General features: G+C 42.6%; 1 protein-coding gene across 1 annotated transcript; it reads left to right on the forward strand.

Annotated features, from left to right (window-relative positions):
• Positions 1-780: 780 nt before the first annotated feature.
• gclm (glutamate-cysteine ligase, modifier subunit) lies at positions 781-24,246 on the forward strand. The gene is made up of 7 exons (XM_028812428.1): positions 781-1,004; positions 13,666-13,731; positions 14,963-15,050; positions 15,142-15,198; positions 18,976-19,178; positions 20,394-20,508; positions 23,466-24,246. The coding sequence occupies exons 1-7, from the start codon at positions 879-881 to the stop codon at positions 23,633-23,635; spliced, it is 825 nt and encodes a 274-aa protein (XP_028668261.1). The 5' UTR covers positions 781-878; the 3' UTR covers positions 23,636-24,246.
• The last annotated feature ends 1,091 nt before the right edge of the window (positions 24,247-25,337 follow it).

The following is a 25,337-nucleotide window of genomic DNA, read 5'->3' on the forward strand; positions in this document are numbered from 1 at the left end:
CCTGCAAATCCGCATATGAATTCCAACTAGTGAAGCAACAACGAGCAGTTCTTCTAAAGACAGCAAACTGCCTAAAAGAGCCAAGTAAAGAGCAGTGAATCCATACTGGCACTCGGCGCCAGCGCTACAACACTGTAGTAACATTGCAGTTAAGGCTGTTGCCTCACAGCCCTAAGGCTTGGTAATAAATGCTGGCAAGATCTGAATAAAAAGTTGCTCTATGCAACCTAAAAATGGTCAGATTTGCAAAATTAACTTGTAAATGCTATTTATCGGACTTCGGAATGACACCCTTACTACAATGCCGAAGATCCCATTTCCCTACTTGATGTCAAGCAGCATTAGAAGCAGACCACTGATTAAGATATCTGTGACCCCGACTGGTTAAATATCTAATTAGGCAAACGGACTACTTTCCAAAACGTCTTGGTGTTTGTGAGCCAGAATGGCTGAAATCTTATTAGACGTTAACACTTTAGTTTTTTTTCCTTACGTTTTGCTGACGCATCCTGACGTTAGACGCCTATTACTTGTGACAGAAAAACGCTCCATCCGAAAATCCAGTCCGTCGTTTGTGTTCGGCAGCGTCAAATCATTATGGCGGGTGGTGACAAACAGCCAATCCTCAATGTAGGCGGGAATTGTTGGCTAGTAACGCTGCTTTCTAAATGGTAAAACTATCCGTCCATCAAATACGACTGCTCAGACCCGCCTTTCGAGGAGGCTGCCCGGAAGCCTACAGGCATTGGTCAGCCGTCTGTCAATCTAATAGAGTTGGCTTGTAGTACCTGTCCCGCCCACACCCGTACAAGTCTTCATACACGCTTTTCGCCTGCACTGAAGACGCAGTTCTAGACAGCTTCTGTTCGTCGAAACACATGGAAACTACGAATCCAGCAGCACAACGGCTTTTTAGCCAAGCGACTGTCCTCAACATGCATACAGGAAACTTGGTCAACTGGAATCGACAGAAGAAAAAATGTCCTTCATCACCGGGCGAAGAGGTAAAGTGGCGGGGGGTACGGGCAGCGGAACGGCTGGTGTCGCGGTATCCTTACTTTGTGTTCGTCGAGAATTCTGATCTTTGGAGATTTAAAATTGCGGTTTAAAATGAGAAAAATCGAGAGGCGGGCTATCATGGTGGTAATGTCCGCCGTAACCGCGCAAAAGACTGCTGGCGAGGCATGTGGCAGTTCGTGCCCGGCGTAGGTGATGCTGAGTAATCTGCGCGCCCGGTGCTGTAAATCATGACGGAGTGTCCAGCGGCCGTCTGGTGGCATCAGAACTTAGCCGGTGCTTTAAAATGTTACCGTGTGGACTTGTGGTAACCGAAAGATCGCAGCTGGTGTGAACCTGGGAACGTCACAACGTCATTAATGATGAGCTATGGACTTTCACTTTAAATAAACTTAAATGCAATAACCGCCTTAGAATGCAGCAGGTGGCGCAGTGGGTAGCGCCGTCGCCTCACGGATCCATCGTTGGGAGCTCATATCCCCATTCCTCGACGTTGTATGTGTGGGGTTTGCACATTCAATCAGTGAGTGTTACTTTGGATTTCTTCACACATCCTCAAAGATCTGAGCAACTGGCGATTCCAGCTTGACCCGGGATGAGTATGTTATATTCTAGATCTGAGTTACCCGTCTCGGACGGGTATATTACAGATTCAAAACTGTCAATTTTATATTTAGAGAAACATTAAAATCGCTTATTTTAATATGAACGTCAGATTACCGATTGATTCTTTATAAACAACAAATTTTGTTTTATTTCTTGCCGCTCTAAGTAAGCAAAGACCTGTTTGACCTGACTCGTGAGTAGCCCACATAAAGATGCCTAGATAGATAGATAGATAGATAGATACTTTATTAATCCCAGGGGGAAATTCACATATTCCAGCAGCAAAAATATTAAATTAAAGAGTAATAAAAAATGCAGATAAAAAAACAGACAATAACTTGAATAATGTTCAACGTTTACCCCCTCTGGTGGAATTGAAGAGTCGCATAGTTTGGGGGAGGAATGATCTTCTCAGTCTGTCACTGAAACTGCTCCTCTGTCTGGAGATGACACTGTTTAATGGATGTAGTGGATTCTCCATAATTGATAGGAGCCTGCTGAGTGCCCGTTGCTCTGCTATGGATGTCAGACCGTCCAGCTCTATGCCAACAATAGAGCCTATGGGACAAGCAATCTGTTCTTAAACCAATGCCTGCACTTTTCAGTGCCTGACCTTGTGATTTATTTAGGCTCATTGCAAAACAGACACAAGCAGGAAAGGACAGACATTTACTGTGGAAAATTCTTGGGAATCGGATTTTCTTGGTATGAAAGCGATTTCATCAGTTCTGTTGCCCATCAATATTTCAGCCTCTGTTATATGGCAATGAAGGGGTATACCTTGGTTTAGTACCATTTGCAAAGGGTTCTTCTGAGCAACATGATTGGTAAATGAACATTCTCAAGATAGAGTGGGTTTGGAAATGGATGGATGGATGAATGATTGACAAACCTGCTTTCTGCATCTCTTCCTTGAGCATTCCTCGCGTTTGCAGCCAAATGGTAATTTCTCTGTTCTTGGCTTTCAGAATTCAGCATCAGATGCTTTTTTCTGGCATTGCCCCATCTTCAGTTTAAACTATTTCTCTTTCTAGAAGACATATTATTTGAAAGTGAATAAAAAAAAAGGAAAACTGAAGTAGCAAAACATATTGACTCTATTCCCCATAACGTGAATGACGAAAATGTTTCACTGTCTAAGTTGCACTTCAGGGTAGTACTGAGTTGATGCTTACATTGCTTTTTTAAGTAGGTATGCCTTTATCTCTAAACGTTCATGACAATGTGTTTGTATGCATCCTTGATTTGGTACTTCAAGTGTAAGAAAATAATGCGTCGCATAGCAACATTTCTCAAAGCCACCACCAAAAGTAGCCTATAGTCTGACTAGGGCCATAATAAATATACATGCCAAATTTCCTGTAAGTCATTGGAACTGTTCAGAAGTGATGTCCGAACATTCTTACATACAGGCAGACATTCTTAACTCCTTACTTATCATCCCAAGAATACTGGGCAGGAAAGTACTGCTATTGCTGTCTCTACGGAGGTGTAACCTACATTACGGGAAAATGACATGCACAATCGCAGCAACGACACTGTAGGGGAGGATGAAGATTCTGCTGGTCACCATGGAGAGGAAAGTGTTTTTTTTTTTTTGTCTTTGTGTAAATGACAAGTGAAGCTAAAGAGCTCGTCTGTCATTACCTCGCCAGATTTACACTCAACACACAGGCCTTTCTTTTGCCTCTTGGGTTTCAGACCTATTGGTGTAACTCTGTGTCTGACGAGTCCCTTTCAGCATCCGATCTTTGTCCAGGATTACGTAGCCTGTGTAGCTGGAGGGCCAAAGAGCAGTTATGATACAGGATTGTTGCTCAGGCTTCTGTTCGCCATCAGTGTAAAGGACCAAGTAAGTTGGTGGAGGAGCAGAATATTTCATGAAAACATCTGGAGGGTATTAAGTGTCGGGGCTTTTTCAGGTCTCAGGTTAAACACTTTACACCTTGGCTGTTGTAATAAAAAGCACAAGCAAGTATAAAGGTTTGGGGGTGTTTAGGCCCCACATACTGTAAAGCAAAGCAAAAAAGTCAGTGTTTTCAACCAAAGTACAACAGACATCAAAATAAAGGAGGTTGGACAATTTATAATGGTGCAACAGGAAATGATGGGGAAAGTCGTGATGGTTGATGGGAAAAGTGATGTCATCTTTGGGGGACCGGAGGTTAGAAAGGACCCCAGAAGTTGGTGGTAGTAGAAGACTTCCGGGTTTGTTTATGGCGGTGGCGCTTTGGTCTTTCTGAGGGAACAAGAAAAGAGAGGTTAGTACCCCGCCACTTTCCCCGGCACGACTTGTTGTGGCGCCCGTCGGGCCCTTCAGCCGCTCCCCATGCACTTGTGTGTGACACTGTACAGGAATGATAAGTGCCTGTGCCTGTTAATACTGGCATAATATGCCCTCCTTGTAACTTTACTGCTCCTTGCTGCAACTATGAAAACAATTGTGACCTCCCATTATTGAAACTATTTAATCAAATAAGGTGTGCGTGTATCTATCTATCTATCAAAAAAATCCTTCGGCGAGACTTTTTGGAAAGTCTCACCCTCCTCTCAAGCCACGCTCACAGTCCTCTCACCTCTCATTGGTGTGAATGCTTTTGTCTTCACAATTCCTGCACTCTCAGCTCTTGTACATTTTTTCGTTTTCCTCACTTTAAGTTCCCAATTAAAGAAGACGTATTATGTCCAAATCTTATTGAAGAATTTCATCCCGAAGGGTTATCAACAATAAAAATGAGTACACGGGCAATCCTAGCACCGAGAAACGATGAAGTCAAACAAATTAACACCAAAAATGTCGATTGGTTACATGACAAATTAGTTAAATGCATATCAATAGACTCTGCTGAAACAGTTGGTGGTGATGGTGTGGAAGATGAAAACATCAACTTACAATATCACAAAGAATATCTACAACCGTTAACACCATCGGGTCTTCCACTGGCCAAATTACTGTAGAAAGAAGGATGTGTCCAAGAAAGGTAATGGTGTCCATCTTCAGGGGATAACATTAGACACCTAAGGAGATCTTGATATGCCATTCATATTAAAATGTTAAAAGTTTCCCATTAAAATAGATTTTGCAAAGACAATTAACAAATTAGAGACCAACATTTGAAAAAGTCATTTTATTTAATAGAGAAAAAGAAATGAATTTTAGTCACGGGTAGTTATACGTCGTATTGATGCATACTGTATGTAACAATTCCCATGAAAATTAAAATCTGTTTAAATTGTGCATCGATATAATCATACACAAGCAACAGAGCTGCAAAGAGGCTAGTGCAGACCCAGGGGTTGGCGAGTGAAGTGATCAGAGGGCAAAGCCCACTAATGTGTGTGTGTGTGTGTATATATACACACACACACACATGGGGTCTTCAGGTTGCGACACAGTTCTGTTCCTACAATAGTGATGTAACCTGAATTTTAGTGTAAGTCCAAACACATCCTACCCTAAGTCACTTACCTATCCTAACACATTTGCAAAATCATAATCTAGAACATAAAAACACAACTAAGCCACAGAAAAAGGAAAAGGACATATACTGTACTGTAGTAACAAGAAAAAAATGACAAAAAAATGAGTGTAAAAAAATTCCTTACCTTTATTCCTTCTGATCTCTTTACAATGTCTGATTTCACTTCCACCGTGATGGTTTTCCTCTTCTTTGATGCACTGCCATCTGAAGACTGTGACTTTCGTTTAGGAGCCATGATAAGGGCCAAAAAATTCACCAAACAAAGCAACACAAGCGGAACACTTCCTCCACGCGCAGACCAAACTAGTTTGCTAACTCCCTCACTCATACACCACGTTACTGTGTATTTTTCCACTGTGTGCAACCAAACGAGTTCGCCCACATATTCTGTAAGTATGACACTAATGGCGAAACACTCAAGTTTTTATGTGAGCGAATGTTGTAAACTCGAAACGTTGTATGTTGATATTATGTATATAAAATTGCCTGAAGAAGGGGCCTGGGCTGCCTTGAAAGCTTTTAGTTAGCCAATAGAAGGTGTCAATTTGCTTGACTTCTCTGTGCAGCTTGAAATGCTGCTATGGCTTCCTTGTAGCGCGGTGGTCAGAACTGTACACCGTACTCCAGATGTGGTCTCTTTAGTGTATTAAATAGTCTGAGCATAATGTCCCTTAATTTACAGTTAGGTCCATAAATATTTGGACAGACACAACTTTTTTCTAACTTTGGTTCTGTACATTACCACAATGAATTTGAAATGAAACAACTCCGATGCAGTTGAAGTGCAGACTTTCAGCTTCAATTCAGTGGGGTGAACAAATCAATTGCATAAAAATGTGAGGCAACTAAAGCATTTTTTTAACACAATCCCTTCATTTCAGGGGCCATAAAGTAATTGGACAATTGACTCAAAGGCTATTTCATGGGCAGGTGTGGTCAAGTCCGTCGTTATGTCCTTATCAATTAAGCAGATAAAAGGCCTGGAGTTGATTTGAGGTGTGGTGCTTGCATGTGGAAGATTTTGCTGTGAACAGACAACATGCGGTCAAAGGAGCTCTCCATGCAGGTGAAAGAAGCCATCCTTAAGCTGTGAAAACAGAAAAAACCCATCCGAGAAATTGCTACAATATTACGAGTGGCAAAATCAACAGTTTGGTCCATCCTGAGAAAGAAAGCAAGCACTGGTGAACTCGGCAATGCAAATAGACCTGGACGTCCATGGAAGACAACAGTGGTGGATGATCGCAGAGTCATTTCCATGGTGAAGAGAAACCCCTTCACAACAGCCAACGAAGTGAACAACACTCTCCAGGGGGTAGGCAGGCATATCGATATCCAAGTCTACCATAAAGAGAAGACTGCATGAAAGTAAATACAGAGGGTGCACTGTAAGGTGCAAGACACTCATAAGCCTCAAGAATAGAAAGGCTAGATTGGACTTTGCTGCTAAAGAACATCTAAAAAAGCCAGCACAGTTCTAGAAAAACATTCTTTGGACAGATGAAACCAAGATCAACCTCTACCAGAATGATGGCAAGAAAAAAGTATGGAGAAGGCGTGGAACAGCTCATTATCCAAAGCATACCACATCATCTGTAAAACACGGTGGAGGGAGGCAGTGTGATGGCTTGGGCGTGCATGGCTGCCAGTGGCACTGGGACACTAGTGTTTATTGATGATGTGACACAGGACAGAAGCAGCCGAATGAATTCTGAGGTGTTCAGAGACATACTGTCTGCTCAAATCCAGCTAAATACAGCAGTCAAATTGATTCATGATACAGATGGACAATGACCCAAAACATACAGCCAAAGCAACCCAGGAGTTTATTAAAGCAAAGAAGTGGACAATTCTTGAATGGCCAAGTCAGTCACCTGATCTTAACCCAACTGAGCAGGCATTTCACTTGTTGAAGACTAAACTTCAGACAGAAAGGCCCACAAACAAACAGCACTGAAAGCCGCTGCAGTAAAGGCCTGGCAGAGCATTCAAAAGGAGGAAACCCAACATCTGGTGATGTCCAGGAGTTCAAGACTTCAGGCTGTCATTGCCAGCAAAGGGTTTTCAACCAAGTATTAGAAATGAACATTTGATTTCCAGTTGTTTAATTTGTCCAATTACTTTTGAGCCCCTGAAATTAAGGGATTGGGTTAAAAAAATGCTTTAGTTGCTTCACATTTTTATGCAATCGTTTTGTTCACCCCACTGAATTAAAGATGAAAGTCTGCACTTCAACTGCATCGGAGTTGTTTCATTTCAAATTCATTGTGGTACTGTACAGAACCAAAATTAGAAAAAAAATTGTCTCTGTCCAAATATTTATGGACCTAACATTTTATTTGCTATTTTTAATCGCATCTGTGCATTGCTGAGATGATGAAAATGTTGCATCAACATAAACCCCTAAATCCTTTTCAGAGGTTGCTTCCTGTAAGCTCGGTGCCTCCCATCTTGTGTTGTTTTTGCCCGCGTGTAGCACTTTGCACTTTTCTACATCAGACTAGATTTTCCAAGTGTATGCCCAGTTCTGAATTTGGTCCAAGTCTTTCTGAATTGTTTTTTCCTGCCTCCTCAGTGTTTGCCATTCCTGTTTCTAGTGCAGTGCTGCCTGAGGTCCCCAACAATCATCTCATATCTGTTTTCGGCCTTCTCCCTTGCGTACAGAGGATTGTACAGATTCCAAATTCTTTGCAGTTTTATGTTGATGGATGTTATTCGTAAATTGTTGCACTAATTTCTTTCACTGAGTGGTGAACTCCTCCCTATCTTCTGGGAGACTCCGCCTCTCTCTGAGATGTTCTTTTTATACCCAATCACGTCATCTGTTGCCAATTAACTTAATTAGATGCCAGATGTTCCACCAGGTCATTTTTTTTTTCCTTTGAAACAAAACAATAACAGATTTCTCTTTTGTCTTTGTTCAGTTTTCAAATAAATAAGGCTTCACATGACTTGTACCTCATCTCTTTTTCTCCCAACTTTTCTGGAAAACGGGGTTGTATAATGAAATGCAGCTACCCCAGTACATTGAGATTGTAACACGACTTGTACTATTGTAATCAGTGGTTAGCTCTTAGATTCTGATTGAAAGTAATGAATTTTAAGAAGTACAGCAAGTGAAGTTGTGTGAATTGCCAACGGTAGGTTTTTAGAATTTATAGTTCAGCTCTCTTTGGTGGTGCAGAAGTAACTGTAATTAGTGTGTTACACAAGTTTCGTTTTTTCCTATTTTGCCACTGATGTTGTTCTTCTTTCAGCTGCTCCCATTAGGGATTGCCACAGCAGATCATCATCATCCTCGTCATCTTGCTCTGTCACCCCCATCACCTGCATGTCCTCCCTCACCACATCCATAATAAACCTTCTCTTAGGCCTTCCTCTTCTCCTCTAACCTGGCAGCTCTATCCTTAGCACCCTTCGCTCATTGTACCCAGCATCTCTCCTCTGCACATGTCCAAACCAACACAATCTCGCCTCTCTGACTTTGTCTCCCAACCATCCCACCCGAGGTGACCCTCTGATGTCCTCATTCCTTATCCTGTCCATCCTCATCACTTCCAATGCCAATCTTAGCATCTTTAACTCTGCCACCTCCAGCTCTGTCCCCTGTGCCACCATCTCCAGCCCATATAACACAGCTGGTCTCGCCACCGTCCTGTAGACCTGAAGTTTTGTTGCAGCTAGCCAGAGTACCTGGTGTTGCCTGGGTATGTTTGTAGAATTTGGTAAGGAAAGGAAGCAAACTCTTTTTAAAACATTGATCCTGCTGTTCTTGCTAGCTGTCATCCACACTGCCTTTCTATCGATGCCTCTGCTCTTGTGAGTTTATTCTTTTTGACCCGACTCCAGAATTGCGGTAACGCCTTGCTGGCCTGTAAAGCTGAACCTTGTCGTGTCTGAATCCTCGTCATAGTTCGAGGCGGACAGTTCACAGTGCTTAAGTTACGCAGAAAAGCCAACAATGGAGGAGTTAAATAACAGCCCTTTGATTTTCCTGTGGGTTGTGCTGCACTTGATCAGACCTCACCCACCACCCCCTAGCAAAAGCATACTGTGAAACAGGTGGGCTGCACGCACCCCTAGAAGACCCGGACGCACCTCCCAAACCCCCCCCCCTTAAACGCTGATACATTGTGAATAAATACAATTTACATCCTCTGTGCTCCTTACTTGCTGCTCTGTTGCATGATGTTCTTCTCGCGCGGCACTTCACATACTGAAAAGCCTGAACAGCACCTGTCCTCTTGGCCGATTGCTTTGTTTCTCTCACCTCCCCCAGACATCCTCTGCTCCTGTTGGGGGTCCCGCTCCCGTTGTGCACCCCTATGATGTTTGTCTATTCTTTTAATTGAGAACTAACTACACACGGAGCTCGTTTTACTTCTGAAAGAGACATGTTTGTTTGAAGTGTCTCAACAATCTCCTTTGCAATTCTGTGACCCAAGCGTGACAATACGATGCCCCTCTTTATATAAGCGGTAGATACACGTGAATCTCTGGTCATTGTGTTGTCTACTGGTCTGGCTTCAGTGTGATCCGATGGTTCACTTGCAGGTGGCACTGGTGTGCAAGCTGTAGCCAACCGGGAAACAAAAACCCACTGGGACCCCCAAAGTGAAAATTTTGGGTTCCAAAGTATTCGTCTGTTGTTTTTCAATGATCTCTTTTCATGACTTCTGCCCACCTTACCATGGTAGCTTTAAATGAGCAAGTTACTTTTTAAATATCTTTGTCAGCGGAGTGGTGGCTCTGAGGCTAGGGATCTGCACTGGCAATCAGATGGTTGCCGGTTCGAATCCCGTAAATACCAAAAAAAGGGACTCTGCTCTGTTGGGCCCTTGAGCAAGGCCCTTAACCTGCAATTGCTGAGCGCTTTGAGTAGTGAGAAAAGCGCTATATAAATGCAAAGAATTATTATTATTATTTGATGGTTTTGTTCGATTCTTATCAGAGTCACATTTATTGACCAAGGATGCGTGCAAACAAGGAATCTGACTCCATTTTTTTTTTGTTTGACTCACCGCCTATAGTTGCATAAAATAAGGAGTGTAAGCCAATGCCTTCATAGTGCAAGGTAGTGTAAAACGTCCTGAATGAATACTCAAGTTAAGCCCTAACTTTATGTAAGAATATCACAAGATATTGGGGGTACAAACCACTGTATGATGGATAAGCTGAGAACATTCTCAATAAGTGCAGTGTGCGACTGAATCTGTGGCTGCTGTGGTGGAGTGAACTCCTCGGCTGTCACAGGAGGGACAGTCGTATGAAAAAGTTTGGGAACCCCTCTTAAATTCTTTGGATTTTTGTTTCTCATTGGCTGAACTTCCTTTTAATATGTGACATGCCTTATGGGAACAGTAGGATTTCAGCAGTGACATTAAGTGTATTGGATTAACAGAAAATATGCAATATGCATCATAACAACATGAGACAGGTACATACATTTGGGCACCCCAACAGAGATATGACATCAATACTTAGTTGAGCCTCCTTTTGTAAATCTAACAGCCTGTAGACGCTGTCCTCCTATAGCCTTTGAGGAGTGTCTGGATTCTGGATGGAGGTATTTCTGACCATTCTTCCATACAAAATCTTTCCAGCTCAGTTAAATTTGATGGCTGCCGAGCATGGACAGCCTGCTTCAAATCATCCCATAGATTTTTGATGATATTCAAGTCAGGGAACTGTGACGGCCATTCCAGAACATTGTACTTCTCCTTCTGCATGAATGCCTCTGTAGATTCCGAACAGTGTTTTGGGTCATTGTCTTGTTGGAATATCCAACCCAACTTTGTGACTGATGCTTGAACATTATCCTGAAGAATTTGTTGATATTGGGTTGAATTCATCAGACCCCCGACTTTAACAAGGGCCCCAGTCACTGAACTAGCCACACAGCCCCACAGCGTGATGGAACCTCCACCAAATGTGACAGTAGGTAGCAGGTGTTTTTCTTGGAATGCAGTGTTCTTCTTCCGCCATGCAAAGCGCTTTTTGTTCTGACCAAATAACTCCATTTCTGTCTCATCAGTCCAAAGCACTTTGTTCCAAAATCAATCTGGTTTGTCTAAATGAGTATTGGCATACAACAAGTGACTCTGTTTGTGGTGGGAGTGCAGAAAGGGCTTCTTTCTCATCACCCTGCCATACAGATGTTCTTTGTGCAAATTGCGCTGAATTGTAGAACGATGTACAGATACACCATCTGCAGCAAGATGTTCTTGCAGGTCTTTGGAGGTGATCTGTGGGTTGTCTGTCACCATTCTCACAATCCTGCTCATATGCCACTCCTGTATTTTTCTTGGCCTGCCAGACCTGCTGGGTTTAACAGCAACTGTGCCTGTGGCCTTCCATTTCCTGATTCCATTCCTTACAGTTGAAATTGACAGTTTAAACCTCTGAGATGGCTTTTTGTAGCCTTCCCCTAAACCAGGAGACTCAACAATCTTTGTTTTCAGATCTTTGGAGAGTTGCTTTGAGGATCCCATGCTGTCACTCTTCAGAGGAGAGTCAAAGGGAAGGAAGCACAACTTGCAATTGACCACCTTAAATACCTTTATATCTCATGATTGGACACACCTGTCTATGAAGTTCAAGGCTTAACGAGCTCATCCAACCAATCAGCATTGAGCAGTGACAGGCATTCAAATCAGCACAATGACAAGGGGACCCACATTTGTGCACAGCCAGTTTTTCACATTTGATTTAATTTCATACAACTAAATACTGTGTCACTAAAAATCTTTGTTCGGAAAACACCGCAGTACTCCTAGGAAATGAAAGACATACCACTGTTAACTTTTTTTGTTGAAAGGAGAGTCAATTATTATGCAGACTGAGAGGGGATCCCAAACTTTTTCATATGACTGTATGTCTGCTGCTGTACCTTTTTATAACTGAATCTAAATTAGGTTTCTATTTCAAGTCCCTTGAGTAGGCCAGTTGAATCAAAATTGTAATGAAGACAGGCTTCACACTTGACTCCTGAAGGTACTTTAATATTCTTATACAAAAAGGCTATAGATGGGAAGGTATTCCTTAATTTGTCTCAAGATTGATATGGGGAGTCAATGCAGTTAACCCTGAAATTATTGAAGGCTGATGGACAGAGTGGTCTCCTCTTATTTGGCACATTTTTTTTAATCCGCCTTAATAACATAAGAAGTTATCTGTGTGCCCATCTGGTTGCTGTTGTCATTTCAACAGGTGGCATATCACAAACATTTATAGTACTTAGGAACAAGACAGAATCCATGTGTGTAAATGAGAGGCAGGTCAGTGGAATCGTGAGGATGAGGGGAGTAGAGTTGGCGAAGGTGGATGAGTTTAAATACTTGGGACCAGCAGTACAGAGTATTGGGGATTGTGGAAGAGAAGTGAAGAAGAGAGTGCAGGCAGGATGGAGTGGGTGGAGAAAAAGAGTGTCAGGAGTAATTTGTGACAGACGGGTATCCGCAAGAGTGAAAGGGAAGGTCTACAGGACGGTAGTGAGACCAGTTGTGTCATATTGGCTGGAGACGGTGACACAGGTGGCAGAGCTGGAGGTGGCAGAGTTAAAAATGCTAAGATTTGCATTGGGTGTGACAAGGATGGATAGGATTAGAAATGAGGACATTAGAGGGTCCGCTCAGGTTGGGAGACAAAGTCAGAGAGGCGAGATTGCGTTGGTTTGGACATGTGCAGAGGAGAGATGCTGGGTATAATGAGCGAAGGGTGCTAAGGATAGAGCTGCCATGTAAGAGGAGAAGAGGAAAGCCTAAGCCAGCGTTTCTCAACCTTTAAGTATTTGTGACCCGAGTTTTCATAACAGTTTTAATCACGCCCCCCCCCCCCGCAACGTTTTTTTTGAAAGGAGCCCACTAATACCAATTAGTTCTTTTTTAATTAATGATATTTCCTAGATGCATATTTTATTATACCTACTTAACCTTTATCGACATTTATCTGACTCTATATTTATTTTTCTAGTATCAGAATGTAGTTTAAGTTCATTTGTTTTGATTTCAGTAGATGTATTTTTCATATTTTTGATTCTTGTTTTCTTTTTTTCACAACTTCGCGCCCCCCCTTTTTGTTACTTCACGCCCCACAGATTGAGAACCACTGGCCTAAGGCAAAGGTTTATGGATGTGGTGAGAGAGGACATGCAGGTGATGGGTGTAACAGAACAAGATGGAGAAGACGGGAAGAGATGGAAAAAGATGATCTGTTGTGGCAACCCCTAACGGGAGCAGCCGAAAGAGGAAGAAGAAGAAATGCATTGCATTTGTCATTCCAACTAATGGCGCAGCAAACATATGTAGTAATAAAATGCATCACTACAAATGTTTGTGAGGTGCCAACTGTTGGAATGGCAAATGCAGTGCATTCTATTACTACAGTTATTACAAAATGCATTCCAATAGATGGAGCACTGCAGGCAATAATACTGAGGTCTGCATTGAGTACTAAGATTTCAGTCTGGGGATTTTAGATTTAGCACCGCTGGTGTTCTTAGGTTATATGTTGAAATATACCTACAGTATGGAAGATACAAAATGCTATGCTTTATTTTCAGCTGCAAGACTGCATCCGTGCCACACTGAACGAGTGGTCTTCCAAAATCGGCCCAGATCAAGGACTGGTGAGTTAATTTATGAATCTATTTTGTTTTTCTGTATTTTTTTATTTTATTTATTTATTTATTTTTTCATTAGAGGGTCAGCTCAGGTGGGATGGTTGGGAGACAAAGTCAAAGAGGCGAGATTGCGTTGGTTTGGACATGTGCAGAGGAGAGATGCTGGGTATATTGGGAGAAGGATGCTAAGGATAGAGCTGACAGGGAAGAGGAGAAGAGGAAGGCCTAAGAGAAGGTTTATGGAGGTGGTGAGGGAGGACATGCAGGTGATGGGTGTGAGAGAACAAGACGGAGAGGACAAAGATATGGAAGAAGATGATCCGCTGTGGCAACCCCTAACGGGAGCAGCTGAAAGAAGAGAAGAAGAAGAAGTGTTCCTGTCATATACAGGGGTGGGCAAAAGTAGGTTTACAGTTGTGAGCCCATGAAACATATTCACTCATTTGAGCACTTACGAGATTGGACCCAAGTGCACTGTGCCATTCTTTTGAGTTACTAAAGTTAATAAAGCTATTGTAATAATCATAACCTGCATGTCTTTTTCCATACGAACAGCTGTAAACCAACATTTGCTCACCCCTGTACTGTATACTTAACATTTATTTTATTTATTTATTTTTTTATTAATTTTTATTGTAGTCATTCCATACAAATAGATCAATTTATAACCAAACAAAATTGAAGACAAATCAAACCCCACCCCTGAGAAGGAGAGCTTAGCTAAAGAAGAATTGCTTAGGGCTTTTTAATAAGACAACAATAAGCAAAAGAAAGGAAGAAATAAATATATATGTAAATAAGAGATGGAGAAGGGAATTAAATGCGGTAATAGTTATTTCTCTTATTCTAAAATAATATTGATCAGATCCTGCCAGGTTTTGAAAAAATTTTGTACAGATCCTGTAACTGAGAATTTGATTATATTGTATACTTAACATTTAGTGCTAAACTGGTAGAAGCTGTGAGCTGTCCCTTTCTGTGCAGGGCTTTAGAAATTCACGGGTGGTAATTTATTTTTAAGGTATTTTTAACAGTAATTTTTAGTTTTAGTGCCTTCGGGTGCAATTGTAAATGATAGTTTTTATTTCTTTGTTTATGGGAACACTAGCAGAGTATACATGATATGATGCCTTTAGTGCGATTTGCATTCTGAGATATTGTATGTAGGCGGCTAGTCCTCTTTCATGAATTCATAGCTCGAGTACAGCTTGTCTAAAGTAAAGTTGTTGTTTTTTAGGCTTTGGCAAACGCCACGCTAGAGTGTTCCATGCCCCAAGCGGCAGAGGTGATCACTCCTGAAGAGAGAGAAGAGCTGAAGGTGTCTGGTAAGTGCACACTGGGGGTATCTTCCATCTTTTTTATTTGGTCAGTCTTTACATCTTCATAAATTGACTAGCATCATGTTTTACTTTATAGTGAAGCTTTTTCTTACTGGATCTGATGCTTCATCCATTAGAAGTGCAGTGGAACTAGGTAAGCTTTTACTAATTGTAGTACGACATCGGGCCCAGCCTTTGGTTCAGAGGTGAAAGAAGTCTGCTTGTCTTTCCAAAGTTTCCGCTCAGTGGCTTTAATTCTGGTGAAAACAACGAAATTTCAAACCCAAACTTGCTGATGCGTATCAAAAAAGGGTTCTGCTTTCTCTACTGCTTTCTCTACTAGGGCGGAGTGGTGGCTCTGAGGCTAAGGAGCTGTGCTGGTATCCCGAAGGTTGCCGGTTCGAATCCCCGCCACTGCCAAAAGGACACTGCTCTGCTGGGCCCTTGAGCAAGGCCCTTAACCTGTAATTGCTCCAGGGGTGCTGTACAATGGCTGACCCTGCGCTCTGACCTCAAGGGGTATGCGAAAACTACGAAATTCCTAATACAAGAAATTGTATAAGGCGAAATAAAGAACAAAAAAAAAGTTTTCTTGAATTGAATACTCTTTTCTGTTATGAGGTGTTTTTGTCCTTATAAAATTGTATAGCTTCACCTTTTATTCTTTTAAATGCTTAATTATCAAAATCATAATAAGTTGTCTGCGGTGGGTTGGCACCCTGCCCAGGATTAGTTCCTGCCTTGTGCCCAGCGGTGGCTGGGATTGGCTCCAGCAGACCCCCGTGACCCTGTGTTCAGATTCAGCGGGTTGGAAAATGGATGGATGGATAATAAGTTGTATTCCCTAATCAGCAGGGAGACCCTCTAGGAAACGTTGGGTTGCCGCTGGAAGAGATGTTGGCAAAGCCACTAGTGGGCGCTTACCCTGTGGTCTGAACGTGGCTCCCAATGCCCCCCCCCAAGTGCAGTCCCTGGGATTCTGTCCTGTAAAAATGGCTCCGTCCTCTGGATGACATAAAACCAAAGTCCTAACTCTCTGTAGTTATAAAAGATCCCTGGGCCTTTGTAAAGAGTAGCGTGTATCCTGATGTCCAGGCTAAATTGCCCGTCATTGGCCTAGTCATTCTGGCCCCTTAATCATCCCCTGTCCCGAACTGTCACTCTGTCACCACCTAACAGCTAATTTCTGGTGAGCATACTGGCGTAAAAATGGCTGCCATCAAATCATTCCTGGGTGTCCACCTGGCAGAGAACCTCACCTGGTCCCACAAACACCAGCTCTTTAGCCAAAAAAGCCCAGCAGCGGCTCTACTTCCTGCGTAGGCTGAGGAAAGCCCATCTTCCACCAGCTACTCTAACAACATTCTACAGAGGAACCATAGAGAGCATCCTGAGCAACTGCATCACTGTCTGGTTTGGAGATTGCACAGTCAGGGATCGCAGAGCCCTACAGCAGATAATGAAGACAGCTGAGAAGATAATCGGTGTCTCTCTTCCCTCCATCATGGACATTTACACCCCATGCTGCATCCGCAAAGCCGGCAACATTGTGAATGACCAACACACCCCTCACATTCACTGTTTGCACTCCTGCCGTTGGGAAGCATTCAGGCCCTCACCTCCAGAATGTGGAGCAGTTTCTTCCCCCAAGCAGTCAGACTCCTGAACACTCCTGGACCGGTCTGATATCTGACATATGTGTTCTGTTCTGCAGTGTTGGACATGTTTGCACATTTGACTCACATATGCACCTTGTTATATATTATGTGTCTTTATGTTATGTGTCATGGATTCTTCATTGTCCTGTGTTTTATGTAGCACCATGGTCCTGGTCCATGGTCCTCGTTTCACTGTATGCTGTACTACTGTATATGGATGAAATGACAATAAATACTCTTGACTTGACTTGACTCGGGTGGATGCTACACATTAATGGTGGTTGAAGTGGCTCCCCACTCCTTGAAGCACTTTAAATGTGAGAAAAGCGCTCTATAAATGTAAAGAATTATTATAATATGGATATCTTAACCAGATTTTTGCGCTCACTGCTGCTATGTTCCTATCAATGGATTTGTGGTTTTCTTCTACTGGGGTGCATGCAGTTCGTCCTGGGTGGGTATTGCTATGAGTAGGCAATGTTTGGCTTTAAGAGTTGCACAAAATGACCTCTGAGGAGTATAGAAAGTAATAGTCACGTTACCATGACAGTCAATTACATTTGGAGTGGGAATTGTGTTTGTTGTTAGCTGTGAATCGATGTAATTCAACAGGGAAATTGCCTCATTAAGATTAAGGCCGGCTTACCCAGTGACTGGATGTTTAACAATGTGACTCTTCACCCTGATCATTCTAGTAAAGATGAGAAAGACCTTCCCGATAGCAGTGACACTGCCCGACATATGGCAAAAGGTGACATTCAGGGTAAAGGTGGGAAAAATGCAGACGTTTGCTTAGCGAATGGCTGTTCTCTGGTGTGTTCATTTATACCCTAGAGCTTAATTTTAACAAATTCTTGGCGATTTTATTTCTCAGTGAATGAAAGAAGCAGTTTTAATTTTGTGTAGACCCCTTGCACCCCGAGTGGCCCGCCGCCAAGAATGGATGAGGCTGTAATGGGCAATTTATCCAGGACATCAGGATAAACCCTACTCTTTTAGAATGATGCCCAAGGATCTTTTATGACCACAGAGAATTGGGACCTCAGGTTTACGTCTTCATCCGAAGCACAGCACCATCTTTACAGCACAGTGTGCCCATCACTGCACTGGGGTATTGGGATCCACATACAGAGCACAGGATAAGCGGCCCCCTGCTGACCTCCAGGGGCGACCCAAGCTTTTCCTAGATGGTCTTCCATCCAAGTCCTGGCCGGGCCCAAACATGCTGAGGTTCAGGTGGATGACCTGTTCTGAAGTGCATGTGGAGCCCTAAGCCTAATTTTCAACCAAGTATTGACAAAAAATGGCGGTCATTCCTAAACCGCTCATACCACATTTTCAGTCACATCTTGATTGCTTCATTTCAGTTTCATTGTGGTGATGTACTGATGAAAGTTGTGTCACTGACCAAATATTTAAGAACCTAAGAGTATCTTTCTACTGTGTTGTATTTTAATTTAAATCACTGGTAAGTATTCTAAATGTTCATATCACTGTAATGATTTTGGACACATTGGATTCTGTGCATCTAATTTTTCACTTGTTGTCATGTTTTAGAACGGGTTGCCAAGTCCGGTCCTGGAGGACCGCCGTGGCTGCAGGTTTTCATTCTAACCCTTTTCTTAATGAGTGACCTGTTTTTGCTGCTAATTCACTTCTTTTTAACTCATTTTAACTGACTTGCTGTTGAAAACTCAAACCCCTTAATTTGCAGCCAAACAATAATTAGACACAAAATGAGCCAAAACAATTGGTGGCCATCATACAATATCTGAAAGTAAAGAACGATGAAGGTCTCAGTAATGTCGATCTTCTCAGGTCCCCAGTGCTCTTAGAAAAAGAAAAGCAACAATTTTGGAAATGTCTGCTAATGCACAACGAGAGCCACGAAATTAAAGAATTGGTTTCATTAACGACAAGAATCGGCACCTCATTAAGCAGCTGATTGGAGTGAAATTGGTTGGAGTTTGAGGCCCTCAGTTAGGTGGTCTTCTGTTGGCTCACTCACTTCACATTTCATTTCTGTTTGGGTGCCATTTAAGGAAAGAAATGAAGCAACTCAGAGGAACGATGAAGCAATTCAGGGGAACAAATCTTAAAAAAGCAAATCAATTAAAATAAATTCACAAGAAGTTGATTAGCAACACAAATGGGGCACTCATTAAAAAAAGAGTTAGAATGAAAACCTGCAGCCACGGTGGTCCTCCAGGACTGGACTTGGCGACCCCTGTTTTAGAAGCTGGTTGACACCTTCCATTTTGTTCCTCTTCCAGCTTGTGCCACCCTTGGGGTGTCTCAGCTTGACTCTGTGATCATTGTGCCCCCTCCCCTTGATGATGGAATTGGCATCACCTTGGATCACCTGAAGCCTTTCTGGGAAGTTTTGGAGTTGCTTGTTCAGAGCCAAAAGATTGCTGCTATCGGCACGTCCGATTTGGACAAGACCTTGCTGGAACAGCTCCATACCTGGGCACAAGTAAAGAATCTCTTTTTCTCCTACGTGAACATGTTGAACATTATTTATTCATTAAGTACAATTTTGTTCTTGGTGATCACCATATGGCTGCAGCAGAGTTAGCTTTCATTCTCTACTTGGTGGCATTCATTCATTTGCCTCTTTGTGATAGATTTCATTGGCATTGTGAACTTTTGAGGTGTAGGACATTTTTATAAAGCCTTCTGTGGAAGAAATTAGTTTCCCTGGGACCTCTTTGAGTCCGAAGTCAGACAGGATGAAGCTTGTTCATGTGTCTTTAATTTCTCTCCAGGAAGAGGGAGAGCACCCCGTTACAGCAGACTAAAGACAGAGGCCCGTATTTATCGACAAGCGAGTTTGCCTGACAGTTCTTAATGAAAATTTACATATCATCTGACATGTACTCTGATTGGCTCAGCAGCTTACATACCCAAATAAAAGTCTCATTCCACTACATTCTTGTCCTTCTCAATATTTAAGTTCAGCTTTTATCCTTTAATGGAAGTGACAAGTTTTATAGTGACAACTGTCAAGTCCTATTGTATGCATGACATCAGTCAATTTCTTAACCTGCCACCTAGAACATGGCATCTCTTTACCCAACCATTGCATCAGTGTCTGTCCTTCTCCTATTTCTAAGACAGATGGTATATTTTTGTAAAAGTGCAAAGCATACCAAAACACTTCATGTGCCATAACTGTATTACCTCCTTATTTTCTCTCACACTTCTAATTTTTTCCTCATTTTGTTTGCATTATGACCTGTACAGTTGCAAGAAAAAGTAAGTGAATCCTCTGGATTTCTACTAATAGGGTGGTCTTCTCTTCATCTGTAAGTCACAATTCTAGACCAACACAATCTGACTAAACTAATAACGCACAAACAGTTGAGCTTTTTTCCTCTTTATTGAGCACATTGTTATCCGTCCTGTGCAGGAAGCCCATCCTTCCTTTAGGACCATCCATTATAAAGGTACCCCAGCTGGGTAAAGCTCCGTCCAACTCAGCCCAAGTGCCAGCCAGTCCATATCCTCGCTTTCACTTAAATGTAATTTAAACTCTGATACTTTACTGCACAGTTTTAGAAAATACAGTTTTTAAACGACAGTATCTTGAACTTTTGTATGGTGAATGTTCACTCTTTCCTGTAAGAGCTGAACCATTGGGACAGGAAGAGCTCAGGCCATCTTACAGCTTTTTAATTGAACATTTCAGGTGAAGCCAAGCAGTAATCAGGTAAACCTGGCCTCCTGCTGTGTGATGCCACCTGATCTGACCGCCTTTGCCAAGGAGTACGACATCCAGCTTTTGACTCACAATGATCCCAAAGGTAACTGTCTCTGAACAAACCTTTTGAATGTAATTTTTCTCCAATGGGTGCTCATTTGGTAAGTGGGCCAATAATTTTTCATTTATCAAGCTGACTGTACACATTCCAGGACTTCCTGCATTTGTTTGTTTGTGTTTTCCAATGGAGATTCAAAATTCCTCAAAAGGCAAAGTCAACTGCAGTGCAAATTATTGCCGAGTTCATAAACTGAATTTTGATGACAGTATCTGCTCTTGGCTGCCCCTGCCCTGTAGTGTAGTATTATTATTATTATTATTTATTTATTTATTTATTTTTCTCTTTAGCTCAGTGGTTCATAAAATCTGTTGTGGGATGATACTGTGGCTGCTGGTTTTTTTGCTTAATTAAGCACACAGAATTTCATTGTCTTTACTGTACGTTTATTGTGTCTGCCCAGAATGGCCCAGCTGGGTTTGCTTTACTTTCAGAGGAATGTAGTGAACATTTTGTTTGTTCGGTCAACAGGAACTTGAAATGCGTCTTATCGGTTCATAGTCATATTTCTTACAAATTACAAGTCAGCATTACAAGGTGAATAAAACAGAATAAGATGCTGCAGTTTGATTGTCTGAATTCAGTTTGTTGTTTTAGAAGTTAACAACATTGAGAAAACTGTTAACAGAAAAGTAATTTTTATAAAACTAGAGGGCTCTGCCCTCTGCTCGCCCAAACTCGGGTTTGGTTATCCGGATATACAATTTAAAGAGATTGTTATTTTCGTGGGACTTGTTACCTACTCTTTTGATTCTATGTTGCATCGCTTCTCCGTGATCACAAATATACACCTGACCGAATTGTGCTTTCTTCGAAATTAAACTTGTCGTAGCTTTAATTGTTGCGAGACCACAGATTCTCATAGTGTATGGTCCATTATCGTGTAAATCTACGTTTTGAGCATTGAATGATGCATAGAATTATTCATGATTTTTTTTGCAGCATGATATTATTTTATCCACTGGATGGCAACAGTGGGCGGCGCAGTGGTAGAGCTGCTGCCTCACAGTTAGCAGAGCTTGGTTCGCTTCCCGGGTCCTCCCTGCATGGAGTTTGCATGTTCTCCCCGTGTCTGCGTGGGTTTCCTCCCACAGTCCAAAGACATGCAGGTTAGGTGGATTGGTGATTCTAAATTGTCCCTAGTGTGTGCTTGGTGTGTGTGCGCACGTGTGCCCTGCGGTGGGCTGGCGCCCTGCCAGGGGTTTGTTTCCTGCCTTGCGCCCTGTGTTGGCTGGAATTGGCTCCAGCAGACCCCCATGACCCTGTAGTTAGGATATAGCGGGTTGGATAATGGATGGATGGCAACAGAATACAGTCCTGAGTCTGTCTTTGGGGTTGAGAGAGTACGTGGGATTATAACCGTTTAACACAAGACACTCGGGTTAAGTGTTTTATCAAAGAATTTCGAGCCCAAGAGAGGCTCGGGTTAACACCAAGGAAGTTAATTATAACTTAAAAGCACAAAATAATAATCGATCACATAAATATTCACCCCCTTCAAGTCCGTCTTTATTAGATGCACCTTTGGTAGCGATGACAGCCTCGAGTCTTTCTAAAATAACTTTTCGTTTTGTCATTTGAGTGCTGCTTGATGAGGGAAAAAACTGTGTGAACTAAATGATTTTAGCGCAAGGATGCAACAGAACAAAATGTGAAAAGTGAAATGGTCTGAATATTTTATAAATCCACTGTATAAACTGAGTTCATCATTACCATATCTTACCACGCCACTGCCATATCCAGGTAAGAGTGGCGTCATTAGCATTAAGATCTTCATCGGTGCATGTAGGGTCTTGGGAACATTCACGGAAAATGTGGTCCATTGTTTGGGTGGGCTGACCACAGGGACATTCAGTGCTTATTGTGTTGTCCCTTGTTTTGCCCACCTTTGACCCAGTCTCTCCTAGAGAGGGATGTTCCATTGGGTAGATGCTCTAGAGGAGTAGGTAGAGGGCTACGGTCAGTCTCTTGCCAACTCTTGAGCCCATGTGTTGTGGACTGCTTTGGATTGAGGGGTTCCACTGTGGCGAGGCTCCGACGAGAAGGTAGTCGGCGATTTACTTCTTGGTGCTGGTGGAGTGGGTGTCTGGAGTCCAATCAGTTGCTTGAACTGTTGTTTCTCGTCGTATATGGGGTGAGATGCAATCCCAGCCAGCCTGTATAAAGCAGGAAGGCACATTGTTCACAATGTTCCGGTGATGACTCGGCATGCAGGGTCAACCTTGTGGGCATGGGTTGACCTAGCCCACACTGGTGTTGAATAGCAGAGTGCCATGGCCGTTGATCGCAGGGTCTTAGGGTCTGCTCCCCAGGAGGTGTTTGCTAAGGAGATTATTCCTGCTGGATATCTTCTTTTTGAGTTTAAGGACGTGTTCTTTAAAAGAGAGTGTCCTATCCAGAGTGATGCCTAAGTAAACAGGATGTTTGGTGTCCTTCAATACTTTGTTATTCCACCTGATCTCTAGAGTTGTTTGCTTGTCTGTTCTTAAGACGGAAGGTACAGACCTGTGTCTTCCCTGGGTTGGCATTTAGGAACCATTTAGTGTAAAACTCTGAGAGGATGCTGAGGCCATTGGTACGTCTCTTTTGGATATCTTGTAAGGAAACCGACTGGGAGGCTAAGCAGAGATCATCTGCGTAAATGGACCTCCTAATGTCGGTGAACACAGGCTGGTCTGGTCGTTAGTGTAGATGTTGAACAGAATGGGAGCCAGCACTGAACATTGAGTGAGTCTGTTTTTCTGATTCCTCCAATGACTCTTTTTACCGTCCATTTCTATGTAGAACCTTCTGTTGACGAGTAGTGAACTCGGTATAAACTGAGCTACAGCCATGTGATTGGCTGTTTGGAGCAGCAGGCATTTTGTGTTAACAAGCTGATGAAGTTGTCACGAAGTGTACACTAATATTGTTTTTTTTTCTTTTCTTTCCCCTTTCTTCAGAGCTTATGTCTGTAACAAGTTTCCAAGAAACCATCAGCGATGTTACCAAGGATCCCCAGGCGACAGAATGGTTACTGGGCTGGGTTCTTCGCTACTCCATTATTGTTAAAAGTAGAGGAATTATCAGATCAAAGGGATATCTTGTGCAGGCCAAAAGAAGCAACTGTTGAAAGAGGAGCGTCTGACGCCCAAATGAGTGGAACTGCATCGTGGGTAACCCGTAGTATGAAACAAGACTTGGCTCCTTTAGAACACCAAAGCCCGTGTTGCTTGCCAGTCTGCCACTGGCCTTGTTACGACAGTACAATAGCAACATGCCACATCACAGCTGGACTGGTGATAGTTTTGTTAACTTTCCATGATGGCTCCAATGTCTTTTGACCTAATATTGTGTGTACTTGTTGTAGACACGGGTTTATGCTCCATTTTCTTCTGGAATGAGGGACCAGCAGCTCCAGTGGTGTTGCGTTGGGCAAATCCGAATAGTAAGACAATCCTCCATGCACTGTGTGGTTACACTTCTACTTTTTTTCCCTTAAAGATTTTTCATTTTTGGCAGGTGGTTCAGAATGCAAGAGAGATGCATGTTACCTTCACATCATGGCTGCATATTAGAAGCATTAACTGCTTCTCGGTGTAAAAATTCCTTTTTCTTTTGACTTCATCTGCTTGCCAATGAGGCCTCGTTCTTACTGTACATTCAGAGGTAATCTGTGGAAACTGTTCGGTTCTTTTGAAATCTGTTGAGTTGATAAATACCTGCAGAAGTGTGCGAATGTGATTGTAGTTTGTCCCTTTTCAAAAAGTACCCTTCTGTTTGAAGGACTCGTCGGAGTGGGCTGTGATCGGGGCTCTCGAGAGACTGAGCGAGGGGTCCGAGTGTCTGGGCTTGTGAGGGTCCAGGCCTTTAATGACCTCTTGGGCACAGCGGTCAGCAGTGTGTCTGTCTGCGGAGAGAGTGTCAACTCGTCATTGAGAGCTTTACTGACCTCGGAGGTGACATTCATAGCTCTGGTGACTCTTCCTATGAAGTCAGACGGACTGGGAGAGCATGGGGGTGGCGCTGCCGATATCTGCAAAAGGACGAAGGTCCAAGTCTTTAGAGTCCTGGTGCTTCCTGGTTGCGAGACATGGACGCCATCCAGTGACCTGAGACTGAGGCTGGCCTCCTTTGGTACTGTGCTGTTGTTCATTGAGGTGGAAAGTAAAGTCAAGCAAAATGACCCCTTTTATTGGCTAACTACAAAGATTACAATATGTAAGATTTCGAGGCAACTCAGGCCCCTTCTTCAGGCGAGATGGAATACAGAAACTGGAATTCCCTGTGTTTATATACACCCTAGGACAGGAAACAACATTGGGAAATCTTTAAGTGAGAAATCTTAAATGTAAAAAATTAATAGACTCCTTCAGGCTAGGGTTCATTTAACAAGAGAGAAGAACAATATATGGTCAAGATCTGTGGATAAGATAACTGTCCAACAAGGTCTTTAGAAGTTTCAAATGAGTTTTTCAAAACAATGTGGATCTGTAGTCAGGTTCTGTCCTCGTATCTGGCCATAAGACCCATGTCTCTATTCAAACCATGTTGTAATGTGTTCAGTTTTAGCATGAGTTTAACTTCCCATTCTTTTCTCTCTTGCTGTGTTCTGAAGTTGCCCATAAGCCCTGTGACTTTAAAGTCCCTCTCACAGTGTCCATGGCTGTTGAAGTGGGCCGCTACAGGAACCATCTGTGTTGCCACGTTTAATGTGTCACCTGTGTAAATTCATTCTCTGGCGGAGTGTTTGTCCAGTTTCTCCCACATAAGAGTGCAGCGTCAGGACATTTCATGCAGAGAATTAGGTAGACATTGAGGTGGAAAGAAAAGTG

The sequence above is a fragment of the Erpetoichthys calabaricus genome, chromosome 10 (genome assembly GCF_900747795.2).
Source record: "Erpetoichthys calabaricus chromosome 10, fErpCal1.3, whole genome shotgun sequence".
Classification (NCBI taxonomy): domain Eukaryota; kingdom Metazoa; phylum Chordata; class Cladistia; order Polypteriformes; family Polypteridae; genus Erpetoichthys; species Erpetoichthys calabaricus.